This window comes from Mandrillus leucophaeus, unplaced genomic scaffold, assembly GCF_000951045.1.
Source record: "Mandrillus leucophaeus isolate KB7577 unplaced genomic scaffold, Mleu.le_1.0 Scaffold226, whole genome shotgun sequence".
Lineage (NCBI taxonomy): Eukaryota > Metazoa > Chordata > Mammalia > Primates > Cercopithecidae > Mandrillus > Mandrillus leucophaeus.
Genome location: NW_012102321.1, coordinates 1,797,060 through 1,816,173, shown reverse-complemented (window position 1 = coordinate 1,816,173; position 19,114 = coordinate 1,797,060). Strand labels below are relative to the sequence as shown.

The 19,114-nt window shown below is 42.2% G+C and overlaps 1 protein-coding gene across 1 annotated transcript in view; it reads left to right on the top strand.

Moving 5' to 3' along the window:
- Positions 1-19,114, top strand: part of TNR (tenascin R) — a 270,873-nt gene that overhangs the window by 194,136 nt on the left and 57,623 nt on the right. The window contains exons 6-9 of the mRNA XM_011981430.1: positions 4,039-4,302; positions 6,944-7,059; positions 9,453-9,603; positions 14,628-14,897. Coding sequence (XP_011836820.1) covers positions 4,039-4,302; positions 6,944-7,059; positions 9,453-9,603; positions 14,628-14,897 — 801 coding nt within the window. The remainder of the gene's footprint in view (positions 1-4,038; positions 4,303-6,943; positions 7,060-9,452; positions 9,604-14,627; positions 14,898-19,114) is intronic.

Here is a 19,114-nt window from a genome sequence, read left to right as displayed (position 1 = left end):
TGTAGGAGAAGGGGCTATTTATCCACTGTTTGACGTTCCTGGCCGGGTGCACACACCACAGCACGATGTTCCCATTGCCCATAGGACTGAGGAGAGGAGAGAGAAGGGTTAGGAAGGTGAAAACACTGAAAGCCTCAAAATATACTTCCTTATAGGGCATTCTTTTCTCTTTGGCAAGGGTGTAGAAAATAGCTGCCCATTGTGTGAATTTCATTCTGAGGCCCCCCAGGTCTGCAGCACTTGAGCACAATTGAACAGTGTTGCCAAAGTCACTACATTTGACTTCTAGCCTTGATCTATCCTCATAGTGTGCCAAGGGACAAAATCTCAAGACTTCCACCTCCATTCTCTGCCCATGTACAGATAACAGAACAAAACATTCATGAATATGAGAACTTAAAACAGGCCTTAGGAAGAAGCTTCTCATTTTACAGATTTAAAAAGCAGCAGTCAGTGAGACAGATTTTCCCAGAGCCAGACAGCTAATTAATGGTGGAGTAAGAAAAAGAATCCTGGTCTCCTACCAGCTTCTAGCACTCTTTTATCTTCTCTGGAATGCAAAGTAGAATAGAATTGAAAAATAAAAATTTTAAAGCCACATAGACAAAGAAGTAGCCTTTTGGTATGAAAGCTGAGCTCCATCACATGATAAAAAAAAAATGAGGTGTCAGAGGTAGGGTGGAAAAGCACACTCAACCATTTGTCCACATCTCTCCCCAGTGATAGTGGTTAGTGCGGGGGCTGGCCAGGGAGCTGGCCAAAACTCCCCTGAAGCCAGCAGGATAAAAGAACCATCAGAGCAGGGTCCTGAGACAATCCAGAAAGCTGTTCCCTGGACTTCAGTCAGACCCACGGAGATTCATCTGTGTCAGCCTCTGCTCTGTCAGGACTGCAGCCAGCCCAACCTTTGGCACCCGAAACCACTTGCTCTTTGGAGTAAGACACATCACGGAACTAATTCCAACTGCTCTCACCACATAAGTGCAACATTTATGCAAGATCTAAAAAGGAAACAGCATGGCATCTTTGCAGATAAGCAACCCTCATTCCTCAAGCCACAGTTTATTCCTCTTTAACACCCTGCTCTTCCTCAAGTTTCAAAGTTGATACCCCAAAGAAAGTAAGACTAAGAATACTTTGCACTCACCATGAATTCATTGAATTAAGGCACGAGGCTCTTTGATTGTTTGTGGTACAGTTCAATATAATTTTCTTTTATAAGGATTACTGACGCCTAGTGTACATAGCTGTGTACATAGCTGCTGCTAAGTTGGAGTGCAAGTGGTGGTGGTCTCCTCCATTGAGCCACCATTGTCAAGACCACTTCCACGAGGAATGATACCAGTTACTGCTTTCTCGGTCAGAAGTGTAGTCAGTGTTTACCACCAGGCTCAGGCCTTAAGCTAAGTTGCCAACATTTTTTTAAAAATCCTTCTGCACCTCCTTTTTTGCTTTAAAATCCCAAAATGCTCTTCTTAGATCACCCTCTATTGTCAATATTAGCTTTGAAGAAGGAAGCAAAAAGGAATACACTGATTTGTTCCAAATGCCTGAAGAATTGCTGGTGACTTGAAATTTGAAGTGGTCATTTCTGCCACTCTGACAGAAGTCCTGCATAGGAAACCTGGAGTTAATGTGTTGAATCACAGGAGACAGGCACTAGAGAACCTGTTTAAAAACAATTTTCTTACCTCTAGGATGAGCACCGGTCTAGAGATCACATCTACTAAGATCGTCTGAATTATTCCTAATATAGTTTACTTTGGGAGGCCATGTATAAATGAAACGAGGCATCTTGTGCAATCTGTAACCTGCTGCCTAAATTGCAGGGGAAAGAATGAAGACTGTAGATCAGGGTTTGACAGTCAGTTCTGCTATGACACCACTCTGACTTTTGGCACATCCTTAACCTGGGATTCAGCTTCCTCATTGGTAAAGCTGGGATAATTATATCTACGTGAACTACCTCATAGGGTTGCTATTAAATATTTTTTTAATTCTAGTTAGATGGTATATCTGAAAATAGTTTATAGACTGTGAAATGCTACACAAATGTAAAGTGGTGTTGTATATTGGCTAAGAAGTTTTACAGTCATTCTACCTGCATTCTAATCCTAGCCTCTATGTTTGCTGACTGTGTGGTCCAGTTTTGTCACCTATAAAATAGTAGTAATAATGATACCTTAATTCCATAGTGTTGGCGAGAGGATGAAATGAAATAATCTACATAAAAGTGGTTAGCATTGTGCCTGGTGCATAATAAGTGCTCGGTATAATCATGCAAAATCCTGACAGGTTCTAAATATCAATTCTTCTTCTCATGGCCTAGGAGTTGTTCTGTACATGTTATACAGGCTGTCCCAAAGATTTTAGTGAAATTCAAAGCTTTAAAAAGGTCAGAAATATAGGTGATACAGTTTATAAAACATCATTTGAAAGTTTATTTAAATTTCATTTACAGTTCTTTAGTTTTATAAATTTTAAACAAAAATTTTTAAAATTTTTGTTTCAGTCAACATTTGCCATCCTCAAGAAGCTCTGCTTTCTAGACTGTTTTATTCAATGAATGGTTTTAGGTAAAAGTAATTGAAGCAAATGTCCAGCAGTGCATATATATGCTGCTGATTCTATCCTGTGAGTCTGGGATCTGTTAAAGGTCTCCTTGTATCTCTGCCTTTGCTGAGGATTTGAGGGTGCGTGTGTGAGTACAATGAGACAGCACTCTCCACTCACATGGTCCTGCAAAACACAGCTGGCTTCAGCCTACCTGGTTGTAAAGGGGAAGGGTGAGATTACCCAGGGGAGAAATTCAAAACCTATGACAACGCTTAAACTCATGGAAGCCTCCACTACATATAAATTTATAAGTTAATAATGACCATTTAAATAAATATTGGCTTGATCTTTGATTTAATCTATGGGCAGGTCTAATTACGACACACTAGAGTTAGCCTCCTAGTTAGTCTTAAAGGCTTAATTATTTAATGGCCACAACACTGGTGAATCTTCATTTTCCAAGATGATACACAAAAGGCTATTTCTATGTGTTTTAACCTTTGGTGACTCCAAGCAGCATTTGAGAAATCAGAAGAAAGTAAAGCAAAGTCCTCAAGAATGTTTTTTTTTTATCATCATCTCCAAGATTGAGGCTAATAAAAATTAGTTTAACACAAGCTAGATTTCTTTCAGAACATAAGTGGTCTTTAAAAAGGAAAATTCTACAATAATGGGCTGTTGAGTGTCTTCATCAGGCCATGGTATCCAGGACTTACTGTTTTGGCTTCTCATAATTTGCAAGATAATCAGGAATGAGTCTTTGTTTCCACTTGCCAAATCAGATATTGGCTCCCAGAGTAATCTGATGACAATAAGTTATTAAACCACCAAAAATTTTGGCCAGTGGTGTGCTGTTAAATATCTAACAACCTGGCTCTCTGAAGGAAAAAAATTTAAAAGCCCTGTTGTGTAGCATTTGCCAGTTTCCATGATGTAAATACTCTCTCCATGGCCAATTTCAATTACCAACATGACGTCACTAAACATGGAGCTGGAAACAGATGTGTGGTAGGGTGCATTCCTAGAATATTTCCACCAGACAGATAGAGCACACATAAATTATCTTAAAGGTATAGATAATAGTAAAATGTAGTCAAATAATTTGAAAGTGATAAATTTTGAGTATCTATTACCTTTGTTTTTAATATAATTTACTTAAGTATTAGGTTATAAAATTGAATCTTTAGTAATGGCTCTATTCAACGACAGTCTTGAAACGGTCCTGAAAATTTGACAATCAGCCTTTACAAGCCAGTAGGAGCTGGCTCCAGTGCATGTTCATGACCTTATAGACATTGTGGTACTAAGCACCAAAAAGAAAAGAGCCTGTTCACAAAGGAAGTTACAAATCACTTAAAGCCATTGAGCCCAGCAGAACATATAGACGTGGCATGGGGGGTGAGATGTGAGGAAGAAAGTTGAGTCCAGGATGGGGAAGGCAATCCTCTGAGCTCATGCTATCTATGTATTGCCTCCTGGTAGTTGCCCCTCCAGAGGACTTGCGAGTGGCTGGTATCAGCGACAGGTCCATTGAGCTGGAATGGGACGGGCCGATGGCAGTGACGGAATATGTGATCTCTTACCAGCCGACGGCCCTGGGGGGCCTCCAGCTCCAGCAGCGGGTGCCTGGAGATTGGAGTGGTGTCACCATCACGGAGCTGGAGCCAGGTCTCACCTACAACATCAGCGTCTACGCTGTCATTAGCAACATCCTCAGCCTTCCCATCACTGCCAAGGTGGCCACCCGTACGTACCATTTCCCCATCCTGCTTCATTTTCCTTTTCTCCTACATGAGATCATGGGCATTCATGATAGTAGTGTCTTTTCTTAATTCTTCAGGGATGCCTGGAATAGTCATTGCCCTTGAGGGGAAGGGCTAGAGATGTGGCCCATTTAGAAAGGATACATCATTAAAAAGCACTTTCGATTAAAAAGAGTTTCCAAATTCAGGCAACTTTCATAAATTATAGAACCAAAAGGACAAAAAGTACTTTAATTATAGAGTACTGACTTGTTATAAGCTAGACTCTGATTAGAAGTCAAGGAAAGTATGAGACATCTACAGACTTTGAATCGGTTAGAGATACAAAACAAGGAGATATGAACTAGTACCTCTAAGAAGTAAGTGCCAAATGGTATGTTCTCGACCGTAAGTGTATAGCAAAGTGAGAAAAAAAATCGTATTTAAAACCACAACTGACAACATCCCCTTCTCCTGATAGAGAGGTGGCATAATTTCCTCCTGGTCTTTTGTTTAGCAAAATATCTTAATAGTTCATTTTATTTATAAAAGTTGAAGCCCTAGAGCATAGTTTAGAAGGATTCACAGAGAAGAGAGAGAGATGGAGACAGAAAACAATCTAAACTGCTCTCCATAAGAAATGAACAGTTTTTTTACACATAATGGGAAACTTTTGTGGGTGTATATCTATATTTTGTGTATGTTCAAGCATAGAAAAATATAAAAGATTGCATACCAATTATTAACACTGACTACATCAAAGAGTAGAATAAGAAGGAGATAGGAAATTATTATTATATTTTTCTATATACCCCCCTGAATTCTTAAACTGATACAATAAGCCTGTTTTAGTTCAGAATTTCAAAAGCCAGGCAGAAGAATTTAGACAAGAGAAGTTCTCATCACCCCAAGTATACTGCAAAACCTGCATGCACACAAATGTCTGTGTGCCTTATGTGGAAACTCTTCAGAGAGATCATGAGAAAGGGGCTATATCTGATTAAAATCCGGGACGAGAGAAGAGAACATTCACAGGAGATGAGGTATGAGTGATACAGAGATTTTTAGCAGTAACAAGAAAGTGGAACAAGAAGTGACCATGAAAACATAAGCCCTCTAGAATTCAGACAGCCCTTGGGCCAGTAAATAGGACTTACCACCAGATAAGGGGTAAGAGATTTGAACTCATTTTGTGTAGATAAGATGGTATTTGGGTAGCAAATGCCACGAAAGTTCAGAAAAGGAAAAGGCCAAGGTAGAAAGAGTTAGCCTTGAAATCTTCATGGAAGCTCCAGGACTGAATTGAGCTTTGAAGGATGCAAGGATGGAGACAGGCAGAGGGGAAAGAATTTAAGAAGTCATCTTGTCCCCTTGCTTTTCAAGTGACAGAAATTCTGTTATAATTTTGGACTCTGCTATGAGATGAGTGCTGACTCTGTTAATATGCCTATAAATATCTGTTTATATTTGACCTTTTTAAAAAACAATTTCTCTGGTGCCTGAGAACTGGTTTTAAATATCTGCAATGATTGTGCAGAGAGGCAGGTCACCATCTGCCACTTTTCCCACCTTGCTCCTGGATGAGTCACCACCCTAAGTGCCTGGCCTAACTCCCAAGCGTCTACTCTCTGATCCACATGCATGTGCAGTGATGAGGTTTCCATCTCCTGTGGCATTTATTATGCCAATTCAGGGCATTCCCTCAGGCAAGCTCCCAAGTGACAAGGACAAGATCATGTAAACCACCTGACACGCCTTCAAGTGGGTTCACAGTCAGCCCTGCCTTCCAACCAAGAAGCATGAAAATGCTTCCAAACAGGAAAGATGAGAAAATCTGTCCTTTTTCCAACGGGAATAGCCCATGAAAGGTAAAGCTAAAATGGGAGCAGGCTTCCTGGAGAACTGAGAAAAGTCATGCTGTCATATTTCAGGGCTGATAATTGGAACTCCATTAGGACAAGCACACTTCCATCTCACAAAACCTGTGCATGTGTATGTGTCTGTGTGGTTGGGGAAGAAGGGGCGGTGGGAGGAAAAGAGGGAGATACATGAAATGAAAAATTCAGACCATCCTAGACTTACTGATTTGAGCTAAACAAAATACCTCAATGTGCATCAATGATCAAGGAAATCACTCTAGTATTAATTCTGAAATTGGTTTGCTCCACACCTTTAGCTAGCTTTCTCTGTGCCTCTCTTTTCCTGTGTGCAAAATGACAACACTGATAGAAGCCATCATAGTGCCTCCCGAGAGTGCTGTAAAGCTTCTAAAGATACTGCTCAAGTCCTCTGAAAGAGGCACTGTATTATATATGAAATGCCAAGATCTACCACATTAGTAAGAAAAGGAAAATGATGTCTGCATTTTAATAGTAACCTGTTAATATAATAAAAACCATTAAAGTTGTTTCTATATATTGTGTTTAAGTTAACTCGTGTATTCCATCAACATCAAGCACTAGGACCATAATGGGATGGGTAGATCCTGCACCTGGGACTCACTGTGTCTGGAGTAAGATTGGGATTGTCCACCAGACACCACCATGCCCATGGCGTGGAGGAAGTTCACCAAGACAAAGCATCAGGCAATGCTCTCTGTCCCAAGGGTTAGCCATGACATTGTCACCTACATTGCTGTTTTCCAGATCTCTCCACTCCTCAAGGGCTACAATTTAAGACGATCACAGAGACCACCGTGGAGGTGCAGTGGGAGCCCTTCTCATTTTCCTTTGATGGGTGGGAAATCAGCTTCATTCCAAAGGTAACACTCACCTGTTATACTGTCAGACAGACTTATTTGGAGTATTTGTACCTTTAGCTTGGAATCAGGGGCAGCAAGGAAGGCGTTACCCAATATCTCTCTCCATGCCATTAAAGACACAAAATGGCATGTTGTGGGTGTCTGGGATATAGAACATTTCTGCAACAAATATGTGGTAATGACCCACTGACAAGAGTAACTCCAAGCATGGCACCCTGGCCTTGCAGAACAGAGGATGCAGGAAGCAGCCACCAGCTCCAGCTCTCTGCTGAGATAACTCTAGGGCCTGATGAACCATGGTTTTGGTGAGCATGAAAGCCAGACCCTCAAAAAATTCAGGCTTCTCTTTAGGACATAAGAAAAGCCAGACCGAATCAGTTACATAATCAGTCAAAAGCTTCATTCTGTGCAGACAGATGCACCAGAGAAAAGTCAGCTTACGTGGCATCAATCTCTAAAGGTTACAGACACAACACAAAGACACCTTGGCTCTCCTGGATTACTCATAATAAATTTGTAACCTATTAATTTAGCAACTTCTTTTATTAGTCTATGACTTTTAAAGTATCCTAAGATTCTTTTCTACTCTTTAAGGCAGTATTTCTTTATTTTCTTAATTCTAAAACTAACTTTTCTGAATTGCCAGAGGTGCATGCCTGGCTCCAGATTTCCAGAATTTGTTGACCCTACCAGTGTCCTCCCTAACTGTACCACACATGAGGATATAAAGTTCAATCAGACTCCTTCCCTCTGTCTTTATTCTTCAACATCAAAGAACATTTTTTAGCCATTCATCAGACTTAATGACAAATGACACATTTTTGGCTAACAAGACTATGATTTCACCATTCTTTTACTTCAAAATTCTTAGAGCCATGAACTGTTAGAATTACAAAAGATCTTCAAGTTCACAGGGTACGACCCCTCATTTTACATCTAGTTTAGTTTAATATATAGAGATTACGATTCAGAAAACTTGAAGGACCCTTCATTTTACATCTAGTTTAATTTATAGAGACTGTGATTCAGAAAACTTGAAGGACATCATACAACTAGTTAGTAACAGGCTTAAAATGAGTACCTGGGCCTCCACCTCCTATCCCAGGGCTCTATTCAATAAACCTGTATGCCCCATTCTCTTATGTGGATACAGTCATATCATAGTCACATTCACAGCAAGGTAAATATATCTAAACAGACATCTGTACCAATATGTCTTATTTGAGTTAAAATGATAAAATATGGCAGGCAATTTGGTTATATAACAATTGGAACAATCAAGTCACCTTGTTGCTCAGGAAGAAAAAGTTATGCCAGGTTCTACTGTTGCATGTATCCAGTATGTAAAACTCTAATTAAAAGAGAAGCTGACCAGGGAATGCCAAGGCCAAATGCATGGCCACATGGTTTAATAACTGTTGTGATCTGTAGGTTGAGGCCACTGGGAGGCATTCATGACACTGATTTATAAGAGTATGGCTATAAATTACATATAACGCACCCTGGGTACCATAAATAGAGGCCAAAGAATAGGGGAGAATGGCAATGCCCTCCAAAAAAGGCCCTCTTGTCTCCTCCACTTCTGAAGACACTCATAGAAAGTATATGGAGAGAAAGAGAGAGGGAAAGATAAGATAGAAAGATAGACAATAAATAATAAATTCTAGATTCAATCTTGTCAAGTTACTCTTTCTCATTGTCTCTTCCCTCTTGTCTCCTTCTTCTCTTCTTGTTATTCTCTTTTTCCAAGCTTTCTTTTTCCTTTCTTCGTACTTCCTGTTTGGTTGTCTCACTGAGTCCTAATTCATCTAGGTGGAGGGGAAACAAGACATTGACAGATTCACACTGAATGTAACACCATGAGAAATTCCAGATATAGCAAAATATTAGCTCTGGCTCATAAACAATTATCTCATGGCAATGTCTTAGTTTGACATGTGTTGTGTGTGTATATAAAGATGTTTACACACAAACACACATGACTATCTTCTTCTAAATAGCCAGAGGCATGTTCATTACGATAAATGCCAAAAAGCTCTGATGAATGTTAACCGTAACCATCAAACATTTGATCATTGGCAAAAACCAGTCTGCACCACCTCATGACTAATTTTTATTGGCAAACTCAGCAAACTCAGGAGAAGTGAAAGAAATGTTCCTAAAAATTGACCTTCCATTTGCCAAATCCTCATAGGGTGGTGTCTTTCTTGTGGAGTCCATGGGGAGTTATTTCTGGCCCCAGATACTCAGCTGTCAGCAAGGAGGAAAGAGACTTTGCCCTACTTTAAATTCACAGCCCACAATTAGTATTCCATACCTTTATCTTTCTCTCATCAGATTCCTCTCTCAGTGACTTTTCTCTTTTGCTTTCTCTGCTTCTCCCCACTGTCCAGAACAATGAAGGGGGAGTGATTGCTCAGGTCCCCAGTGATGTTACATCCTTTAACCAGACGGGACTAAAGCCTGGGGAGGAATACATTGTCAATGTGGTGGCTCTGAAAGAACAGGCCCGGAGCCCCCCTACCTCGGCCAGTGTCTCCACAGGTGAGTGCCTCCAACCCTTCTTCCTAGAGCTGCCTACTAGGTCACTCAGAAAAGAACCACAGAATTCCCCAAAGAGTGCAGAGACAAAAGAGGTGCTAGAATTTCTCCCAGAGCTGGGACAATTCTGGTACCTGGTGATGGAGCTACTCTACCAGGTGCTTAGCTCATCATCTTCCTTATTACTTATCCTTACAAGCACTGACATCTGGGAGAGTGTTTCATGGAGACAATTCTTTTTTAATATTTTCATTATATTTATTCTGATCTTACTCATGAAGAAGCCTCATTTGTCAGCCCCTGGTGTCAATGAGCTTTGGAAGCAGCAAGAGCTGACTCACTCTTACCTGTGATGATATTTGGAAAAAGTTATCTGAACCTTCCCAAACCTCAATTTATTTTACAAGATAAGCAAGAATAATTTATGATAAACAAGAGTACCTCCTTCATTAAGTTAATATGAGGATGGAATTAGATAAAGCACACAAAGCGATCAGCTCTGTGCTGATGAGAGTGAGTGCTCAATACGGGGTATACACACATATACTCAGAACATACTCAGAAGTGAAAGTGGTAGGAAACAAGTCATTCAAAAATAAGGAGGTATGGGTTGGGTCACTGTTCAAGGTGATGGCTTAAGTCTATTATTATTTCATCCCCACAGTTCACCTCATTCAAGATTATTATATTTCCAGGATTGATTCATTAATTGTCATATTTTGCCTTATTGTTTCCTTAGCTAACAAAGTATGTTCAACTGCAATGCTGTCAATTAGCTATTGTGATGTATCAATGTGTGTCCTCACCAAGAATGTCTTGAAAGTTATACATAGCATCTGGCATAAATTTTGGTTCTCTTTTTATTGTTGATGGAGCTGAAACTCAGAGGCTAAGCAACTTTCCCTGTCAGTAACAGAAATTGAGATAGGTGACTATTGGTACAGCTTTATGTGTTCTTCATAAACAGAAATCAATGTACCAGAAAGCCAGTTTTAAGTTCAGGACAAAAGGCTGAGTTGACCAGAAATGAGACCCACAACACAATGTAATGAGACCACTTTTACAGATTAGTGATTCATGCTCTGCTATTGAATACAAACCAAACAGCATCAGGTGCCGAGGCTTAAGCTCAGCTTAGAAAACATTGGTTCAGAACTATTGTGGTACTAGCTTGTGTTCCATTAATGCACCAAGGTTCTATGGCAGTGCCTCAAGGCTAGAATCCGGTGGAGAGCCAGACCTCTAATTACTCCTTCTGCCATGCCTCCAACCAGGACAACTCTACTTTGATCTGTTTTATATTTTGTACATCCATCTAAGATTTTTGTTCTTTAAAAAAAAAGTTTACCACCCAAAAAGCTTTCAAACCATTGTCTAATCCAAAAAGTATGTTTTAGAAGAAACTCTGATCCAAAGAGTATGTTTTTTAACCATAAAACCTGAAGTGCTCTGTAAGAATCCCTCTAGAAGGCTGGTGGCTGAGGTTTTCCACAGCTCTGTTCCCCAAGGTTATGCTGTAAACTGAAGAGTTGACATTTCATAACTTGGGGGCAGAAAGGTGTGATGCCTTTGCTCACTCACCATATAAGGGTCACAACAACACTGCTATCACAGAAGACAGGTTAACAAGAGAAAGCATAACAAATTTATTTAATCGAAGTTTCACGTGACACAGGAGCCTTCAGAAATGAAGACCCAAAGACGTGGGGGATATTATCTGTTTTTATGCTTAGGTTTGAGGAAGAATGGACAGCCATGTAGAAATGTAAATGGACAAATGGCTATGATCTAATGGTAATAGTCTAAAGGGGAGACCTAGCAAGGCCTGTCTGCTCAGATTCTTCTTGGCATCTCTGTGAAGCATTTCTTCTCCACCTCCTCGATGGGGCAGGACCCCACTGGAATGAGGGTCCTCAAAGGAGAAGGGAGGAGGGAAAAAATGACCTTTCTAGGTTTTATGGCTTGCTTTGGGGAAGGAAGAGGAGTTCTAGTTTCTATGACCTGCCTTGAGGAAGAGGAATTCTGATTTCTGTGAATCACTTCAAGGGGAGAAGAAGGGTCAGGAGACGGGAGGACTGCAGATGGTCAGAAAAACCTTGCTTGCTTCTGGGGCTGTTTCTGAAGCTCTTTCATTCCTCTTTAATTCAAAGCACTCAGCACACCAAGGTGCCAAACTTTGGGGTGTCCTGGGATGAGCCCAACAATAGCAGGTGCAGCTTCTCCTCTTCTGATATGAAATGTTTCAAGGTGTCCAAATTATTCCTGTGATTTGATATTAAGAAAGTATTAGTAAAAGACAAAAGGCTAAAAGGAGAAGATGGTTCATAAGAGGATAGAAAACATTGCACTTGAGGAATGTTTTTCTCCTAGAATATTGAGAGAACATAGAGAAGGTAGTCCAGCCTTGCCTTAGTCTTATAGTCAAATCACATTCTTACAACATTTGCAGTATTTTTTGGTTTGGCAGTTCCTTAAGATTAAAATTAAAATTCCAGATCTAGAAATTTGTGGTAAAGCTAGGCAGAATTATTTTCATTTAAGAAAAAATGTCCTTAATATTTTGGCATCATCTACAGAATCATGAAGAAATGGAAAAACATTTATTCCAGTTTACTTTTTGAGCAGGGGTTGTGTTTGTTTAGACATTAGGACCAAAGCTGAAAGCAAGTTGATACCTCCTTGACTGAAATGGAACATTGCTACCAAGTGGCCAACCAAAGGGCAGAATCCAAGAGTGGCTACGAAAAAGACGGTTGGCTCCCAGTCCTGTGTGCTGTTTTTAGGAAATGATTGTTTAATTATTTCCTTCTGCTAAGAGCTGACCTACACCAACCCCCTACTGTGAAGCTCTGTGTCCTCATCAGGCACTCAGGCTGCCTTCTTCTAGGCAGGCCATTTTGTGAATGCAAATTACAAGACCTCCCACAGCTAAAGCCCTTTGTGCTACATAATCACATTTTAATATGTTCAATCCATTATGATTAGGGTTTTCTGGATTTAAAGAGTTGAAGGACAAAAGCCTTTTGTGGTCAGTTGCATTTCCCTGACACCTTTTTTTTTTTTTCCAAAAAGCTACAGTTTATTGAAATGCTTCCCCTTCTTTCTCATGGATAAAGAAGATTTTCCATTTATTTCATTTACTCGACACACATTTACTGAGTATCTACTATGCTTCAGATATCATGCTTACACAGCACCTAGGAGGCCACTTCCCCCATTTCATAATTAAGTTAAATTAAATGTAAAAGGCCTAAGTTATCTAAAACCACCAAGTGCAACATGCTGAAAAGAAGCTGGATATATTCTGTTAAATCACATTACTACCTCAAATATGAAAACCAGGAGTTCATTTTAACTCCAACCCAGGTGGCACCCAAGTGGTCTGGTGATTTTCATTTTAGCTGGTGCTGGACCAAGAGTCCTAAGCAGCTTAAGACAAAACAGGACTAGGCTAAGACCCAGAAAAAGGGAGGAGTACCCAAGGGAAAGGCTCAACCTTGAAAAACTGAGAGGCTTAAGGTCAGTCTAAGACAGTCCTGAGGGAGAAACTTCATTTTGGAGACAGAGTAGGAGGTGGGCCAGAGTGGACTGGATAGAAACAAGTCTTAGTCAAGGCTCGCCAGTAACAAGGAAGAGAGACTTACTTAAACCAGCTGAAGCAGAATAGAGAATTCACTGGAAGGACATAGAGTGTCTCATGGGAATCCCAGGGCCAGAAATGCATCTGGGCCTCACAAAAGACTTGCACCAGAAAATGGAACAACAGGAATCAAATTATTCCATATATCTTTCTAGAAACTCTGCATGGCCACTGGTTTCCCTCTCACTCTCTCCTTTTCTCCCTCTTTCCCCTTTTCTCCAGATCAAATGGTTTCTATATCAGTATCAGAATGGTAGAAAATGGCCACACCAGCTCTGGCTCTGCATGGTCCAACACAGGCTAATTAGAGAACCAGAGTTCTGGTTTTAGTTCCAAATCCTTAAAGAATATTAACGTTAATAATCGGCTCCAGCCAGAAGGGTGTAGCCCCAATAATAAATGAAAACATGGAGGCAAGAGCATGTTGGCCATGCAGACATCCCATGAGAAGTTGAGAAGACCGTTTCCTATTCTCCTCACTTGGCTGTTTCTTTTTCTTTCTCCTTCTACATTCCCTCACTTCCCCATTATCTAATTCAGTATGAACAGAACCTCAAGTGGGTGCTGGAGTCACAGGTGGTGGGCCCTGCAGGAAATCCACCAGCTTTCCAGGTGTTGCCCTGACCTGCACAGTGCCAGAGGCCAGGGCTTATGAGGGACATACACTGGAGAACCTGGAAGAGGTGACTGTAACGCCCTTCTGGTGTAGAAATATGCCAGAACAGATGGTGAAAAATGACCCATAAGAGGTTATTCCAAAGCTGGGGTCCTTTTTATCCTTTTATCCAGAGGAGCAAGTTTACCCAGAAGGCATGTTCATTTCCTCAAATGCAAGTGTCTATTGGTTTTTAAATGGTCTTAGCAACTGTGTTGACTGGGCTGGTAGAGTGGCTGAACAGGGACATCTGTTGAATACTCATTATGACCTCTTTGGCAACCAAGCTGGAAGTCTTGGATGTTTAGGCAGTCTGGTCATTTCCTAGGTCTTTCCTCAGGGCTCAAAGAAGGTGAGAGCTGAGTGGCAGAAATGTGCCAGAAACCCAGTTCTCAATTCTCTGTCCCATGACCTCCAGAAAGAAACAGGGCCGACTCTTTCAAGTCAGCAAGTGCCCTTCCCCTGCTCAGACTGGGAAGTGCCATCACCTGAAAACTACAGCCTGGTAAAAGAACAATTAGACCAAAATTCAGGGGAACCAAGGCAAACTGCATGTCCTCAGGAAAGACACTTCATCTTACTGTGTCTCATTTTCCTCATCTGTGAAATGCAATAATAATACCCATCCTTTCTCTGACTGACCAGACTTCCATGAGGAGGAAAAGAGAGAGCTGACGCCCAAGGTTTATTTCTCACTCAAACTTTTTGTTCTATTTGATCCTTCTCATTCAGTCATTGACGGCCCCACGCAGATCCTGGTTCGAGATGTCTCTGACACCGTGGCTTTTGTGGAGTGGATCCCCCCTCGAGCCAAAGTCGATTTCATTCTCTTGAAATATGGCCTGGTGGGCGGGGAAGGCGGGAGGACCACCTTCCGGCTGCAGCCTCCCCTGAGCCAATACTCAGTGCAGGCCCTGCGGCCTGGCTCCCGCTACGAGGTGTCAGTCAGTGCCGTCCGAGGGACCAACGAGAGTGATTCTGCCACCACTCAGTTCACAACAGGTAAGGCTGCGGTGGGGGAGAGAGGCACAAGGAGGGAAAGAGGGGTGGAACCAGCCAGTGGTATCATCACAGCAAGAGGGATATTAGGAATGAGGCGAGGTGTGTCAGAGCATCAGCCTTGTTACAGACACTGCGAGAAGGAAGTGAGAGATGTCCAGCATAGAGAAAAAGCAGCACACCCTCACTAGGAGAGGAAAACTAGCTTCTCATCCTACCTCTACTGGCAGCTACATCTGCGATTGATATAAATCCTTCCCCACTATGGGCCTCAGGTTTCCCATTTGTAAAATGACAAGTTTGTCTTGAACACATGCAAGCATCCGTATTGCTAGTCCAAATGGCAATTTTGTGAGAATTCAGGAAAGGTGTCTCTTTCTCAAGATACATTCTTACCATTTGCTGGAAATTATCATAAAAATTCTATAAACCTACAATGACTACACCACCATGATGGTATGCATTGGCATTATGCCAAGCCCAACCTGTACAACTCTAAGCAGACCTTCTGACCAATTCTGTGATTCACCCTGTAAGTAATGGCAGTAAGGCTCATATGAGGCTGATTCCCACAGATAGGAGGTTAATAAAGCCCATGTAAAACCTGCCTTGCTATGGTGACCACCCACCCCCACATTCTCAAGGCCACTGGGACTCTTAGAGCTTTGCCAACAGTTGGGAAAGGCCAGACCTCAGGGTGACTTGCTCCCTGACTTTCTCAGTGCCCATCAGTCTGGCCAGCTAGTGGGCTAGTAGGACAGGCACCATCCAAAGGATGGGCTTCCTGGCACCCTCATTAGGTAAATAAGGGCCTGTGATCAGATTAGTGATTGTGTCTCTCTTCTGGATTCTCAGTCTCACTCTCTTTGCCTTGGGATGGTCACATGTCAAATAATATCTCTGCCAACTCCAAGTTGACCCAGGGATCAAAGAAAACTGATAACATCTGTAAGATCTAAGACCAGCATCTTCGGGTGGGGTAAAGTTGAAGAATCACTAATTCAAGAATTCTACCTTAGATTGTGGCATAAGAGCCTGCCACAGAATGGAATGAGTCCAGGGTTTTCAAGAAGATTCAATAAATAAATAACACCCCTGTGCTCCACTGGGTTTAAAATCAATTGATAAATTGGCAAAAAGTGAAACAGATGGACACCAAAATGTTCCCTAGATTGCAGCATGTAACTTAGCGTCATGGCCAGATGGGTTTGCAAACTAGATGGCCACTGTGGACCTGGGCAAGTCTCTCCATATGGCAGAAGTTGGGAGACTACCCAGGTTAGGACTTACAGCATGGAGGAACAAGTAGAGGCCTGAACACTTGAAACAGCCTGTCCCACAAGAGAGGGGAACAGAAGGGCAATGCCCAGTTCCTGCTGCAAAACTCACCATTTAGGTAAGCTCATTTTCTCCAGCAAAAGAGAGACAAGAGCCTAGGAAACATCAAGGGCAGGGAAGAGCTTTCCCGTTAAAAAGGAGCAAATGCAGACACTGACAAAATGGAGAAGGCAAGGTTTGATTCTGAAAAATACTCTTTTAGGTTTTCTCTCTAGTTCCTGGGCTAGATGCCACCCTCTCACCCAGGGGGTGCCCAGTGGGATTTTTACTGAACATATCTTGGGATCCCAAATGACCAAATGTGCACCTTGAAACAATGAGCTAAATTCTGCCCATTTCTCTTCCCTTCTGTTTCCTCACTTAACCAAAGACGTTCATGTCCCTTCTTGGTTAATTCTAGGTCAGCTTCTCATTTCCCACCTCCACAATACCACTTGCTCAGGGGGGTGGTATTGTCTGTAGACAACGAGTCCTGCATCCTTTTCTTAATTTCAGGATAGTTTTGTTTGAAAAGTGGTTTCTTTGTGCTCTGCTCTGATAAGGAGTTTGAAGCGGCAAAAAAGGAGAGGAGAGCTCTTAAGAAGCGTGATGAAAAACAAAGTCTTGATGTTCAGGTCGACAAGATGGAAGCAGGATTGGCTGGTGGCCCAGGAAAATTCCGATGAAGACAATTACATTCTGCCTCCTAGGAGCTCCCCCTGAGTTTCAGTTCATTGCTACGTGGTTTTCTGTTTCCGGTTGCCTGGTGGATTGGCAGCTGTCAGGCGGCTGACTTCTCAATACAGCCTCAGCCTACACCTCAGATATGCTCCCCTCTACTGGAGGAGGGTGAGGGGAAAGAAGGGATGAGGAGATGCAAACAGCATTGCAGACAGATTCTCCAGGCCTGGGTTGGCAGGTGCCAGTTAAATGACGAGAGGGTACCCAGACCCTCGCGATGAGGCCCTCAGTCATTTCAGAGCTCCGCTTAAATTCAAATTAACCAAAGTGCTTTTCCAGGTGATGGCTCCGACACTAGGAGTGCACTAATTGCACAGGCAATTAAAGCAGAGATTTGCTTCCTACATGGTGAGTAGGATATTTGCTTGGGTCTTAGAGCTGTTCTGAAAGAGGAAAGAACCCTGAACAAAGCACACCACAGCCTGTGATTGGAGAGAAGCCAGCGCAGAAAACCCAGAGGCCAATCTCCAAAACCCCTCCCTGCCCTCAGCAGCTCTGGTTTCAGTTGCCCTCAGGAGCGAACTCCTGGCACCATTTCTCTCCTCTGGAGGCCTTCTCTTTAAGCAGATCCCTCAAGGTTCCAAGCACAGGCACCAGGGCATCTGGTCAACCAGAGGCTGCTGTTTTGACCTGAATACCCCAGATTTCTCTTTATTGCTATTATAGATTGAATTGTGTTCCACAAAAAGACGTTGAAGTCCTGATCCCCATACCTGTGAATGTGACCTTATTTGTATATTGGGTTTTTGCAGATAATCAAGTTAAAATGAGGTCATTAGAGTGGGCCCTAATCCAATATGACTACGTCCTTATTGAAAGGGGAAATTTGGGCCCAGAGACAGATATGCCCACAAGAAGAATACCATGGTGAAGATGAAGGCTGAGATCGGAATGATTCTTGATTCTTCCACAAGCCAAGAAACGCCAAAGATCACCAGTGAATCACTAGTAGCTAGGAGAGGCATGCAACAGATTCTCACTCACAGCCCTCAGAAGGAAGCAGCCCTACTGACACGTTGATCTTGAGTCTGTGAGACAATAATTTTTTTTTTTTTTGAGATGGAGTCTCACTCTGTTGCTCAGTCTGGAGTGCGGTGGCATGATCTCAGCTCAGTGCAACTCCGCCTCCCAGGTTCAAGCGATTCTCCTGCCTCAGCCTCCCAAGTAGCTAGGACTACAGGCACCTGCCACCACGCCCAGCTAATTTTTTGGATGTTTAGTAGAGAAGGTGTTTCACCATGTTAGCCAGGATGGTCTCGATCTCCTGACCTCATGATCTGCCCGCCTCGGCCTCCTAACGTGCTAGGATTATAGGTGTGAGCCACCATGCCTGGAGAGACAATAATTTCTATTATTTAAGATACCCAGTTGGTGGTGCCTTGTTATGGCAGTCCTAGGAAACTAATAGGAACATTCAAGTCCCAACAGTTCAAGCCCCTACCTGCTTGGCAGTGATGCCACTCTAGGACTCTTCAGGAAGTTCTTTCACAATTTCAAGCTGGATGGCACTTGCACCTCAGCCAAGAATCTGGCTGCAAAGAGCAGAGTAGGGCTTCCTGCTCATACAAGGCCAGCACCCTCACTCAAAGCTATCCTTTTTTCTGCACCTTTTCACCCCAAGCGTTCTCAATGCTCCACAGCTGAAATACTTAACAGGACTTTTCTAAAACTTAATGTATGTTTATCAAACACCTACCAGGTGCCAAGAACTATTCTAGGCACTGAGGCTACAGAATAAACAGATAGACAAGATCCTGGTTCACATGAATTACATTCCAGTGGAGAAACTGGACAAGGCAGAAGAAAATAAACACCCAAAATTATTTTGATTATGAGTACTATGATGAAACGTGAAATGAACGATACAGAGGCATGACCATGTTGGATCGAGTAGCTTGAAAAGGCTTCTCTGAGAAGGTGACGTTTTAACTAAGACCTAGATGACCTAAGTCATGTGAGGATCTGGAGAACATTCCAGGCAAAGGCAGAAGCCAGTTCAAAGATCCTGAGGTAGGAATAAGCTTGATGAGTTTCAAGAGTAGAAAAAAAGCAATATAGCTGGAGCACAACAAATAAGCGTAGAAGTCGTACATGGTGATATCTGAGAAGCAGGCAGGGCTGGATCACACAGAGCCCTGCCGCCACAATTAGGAGTTTGTAAC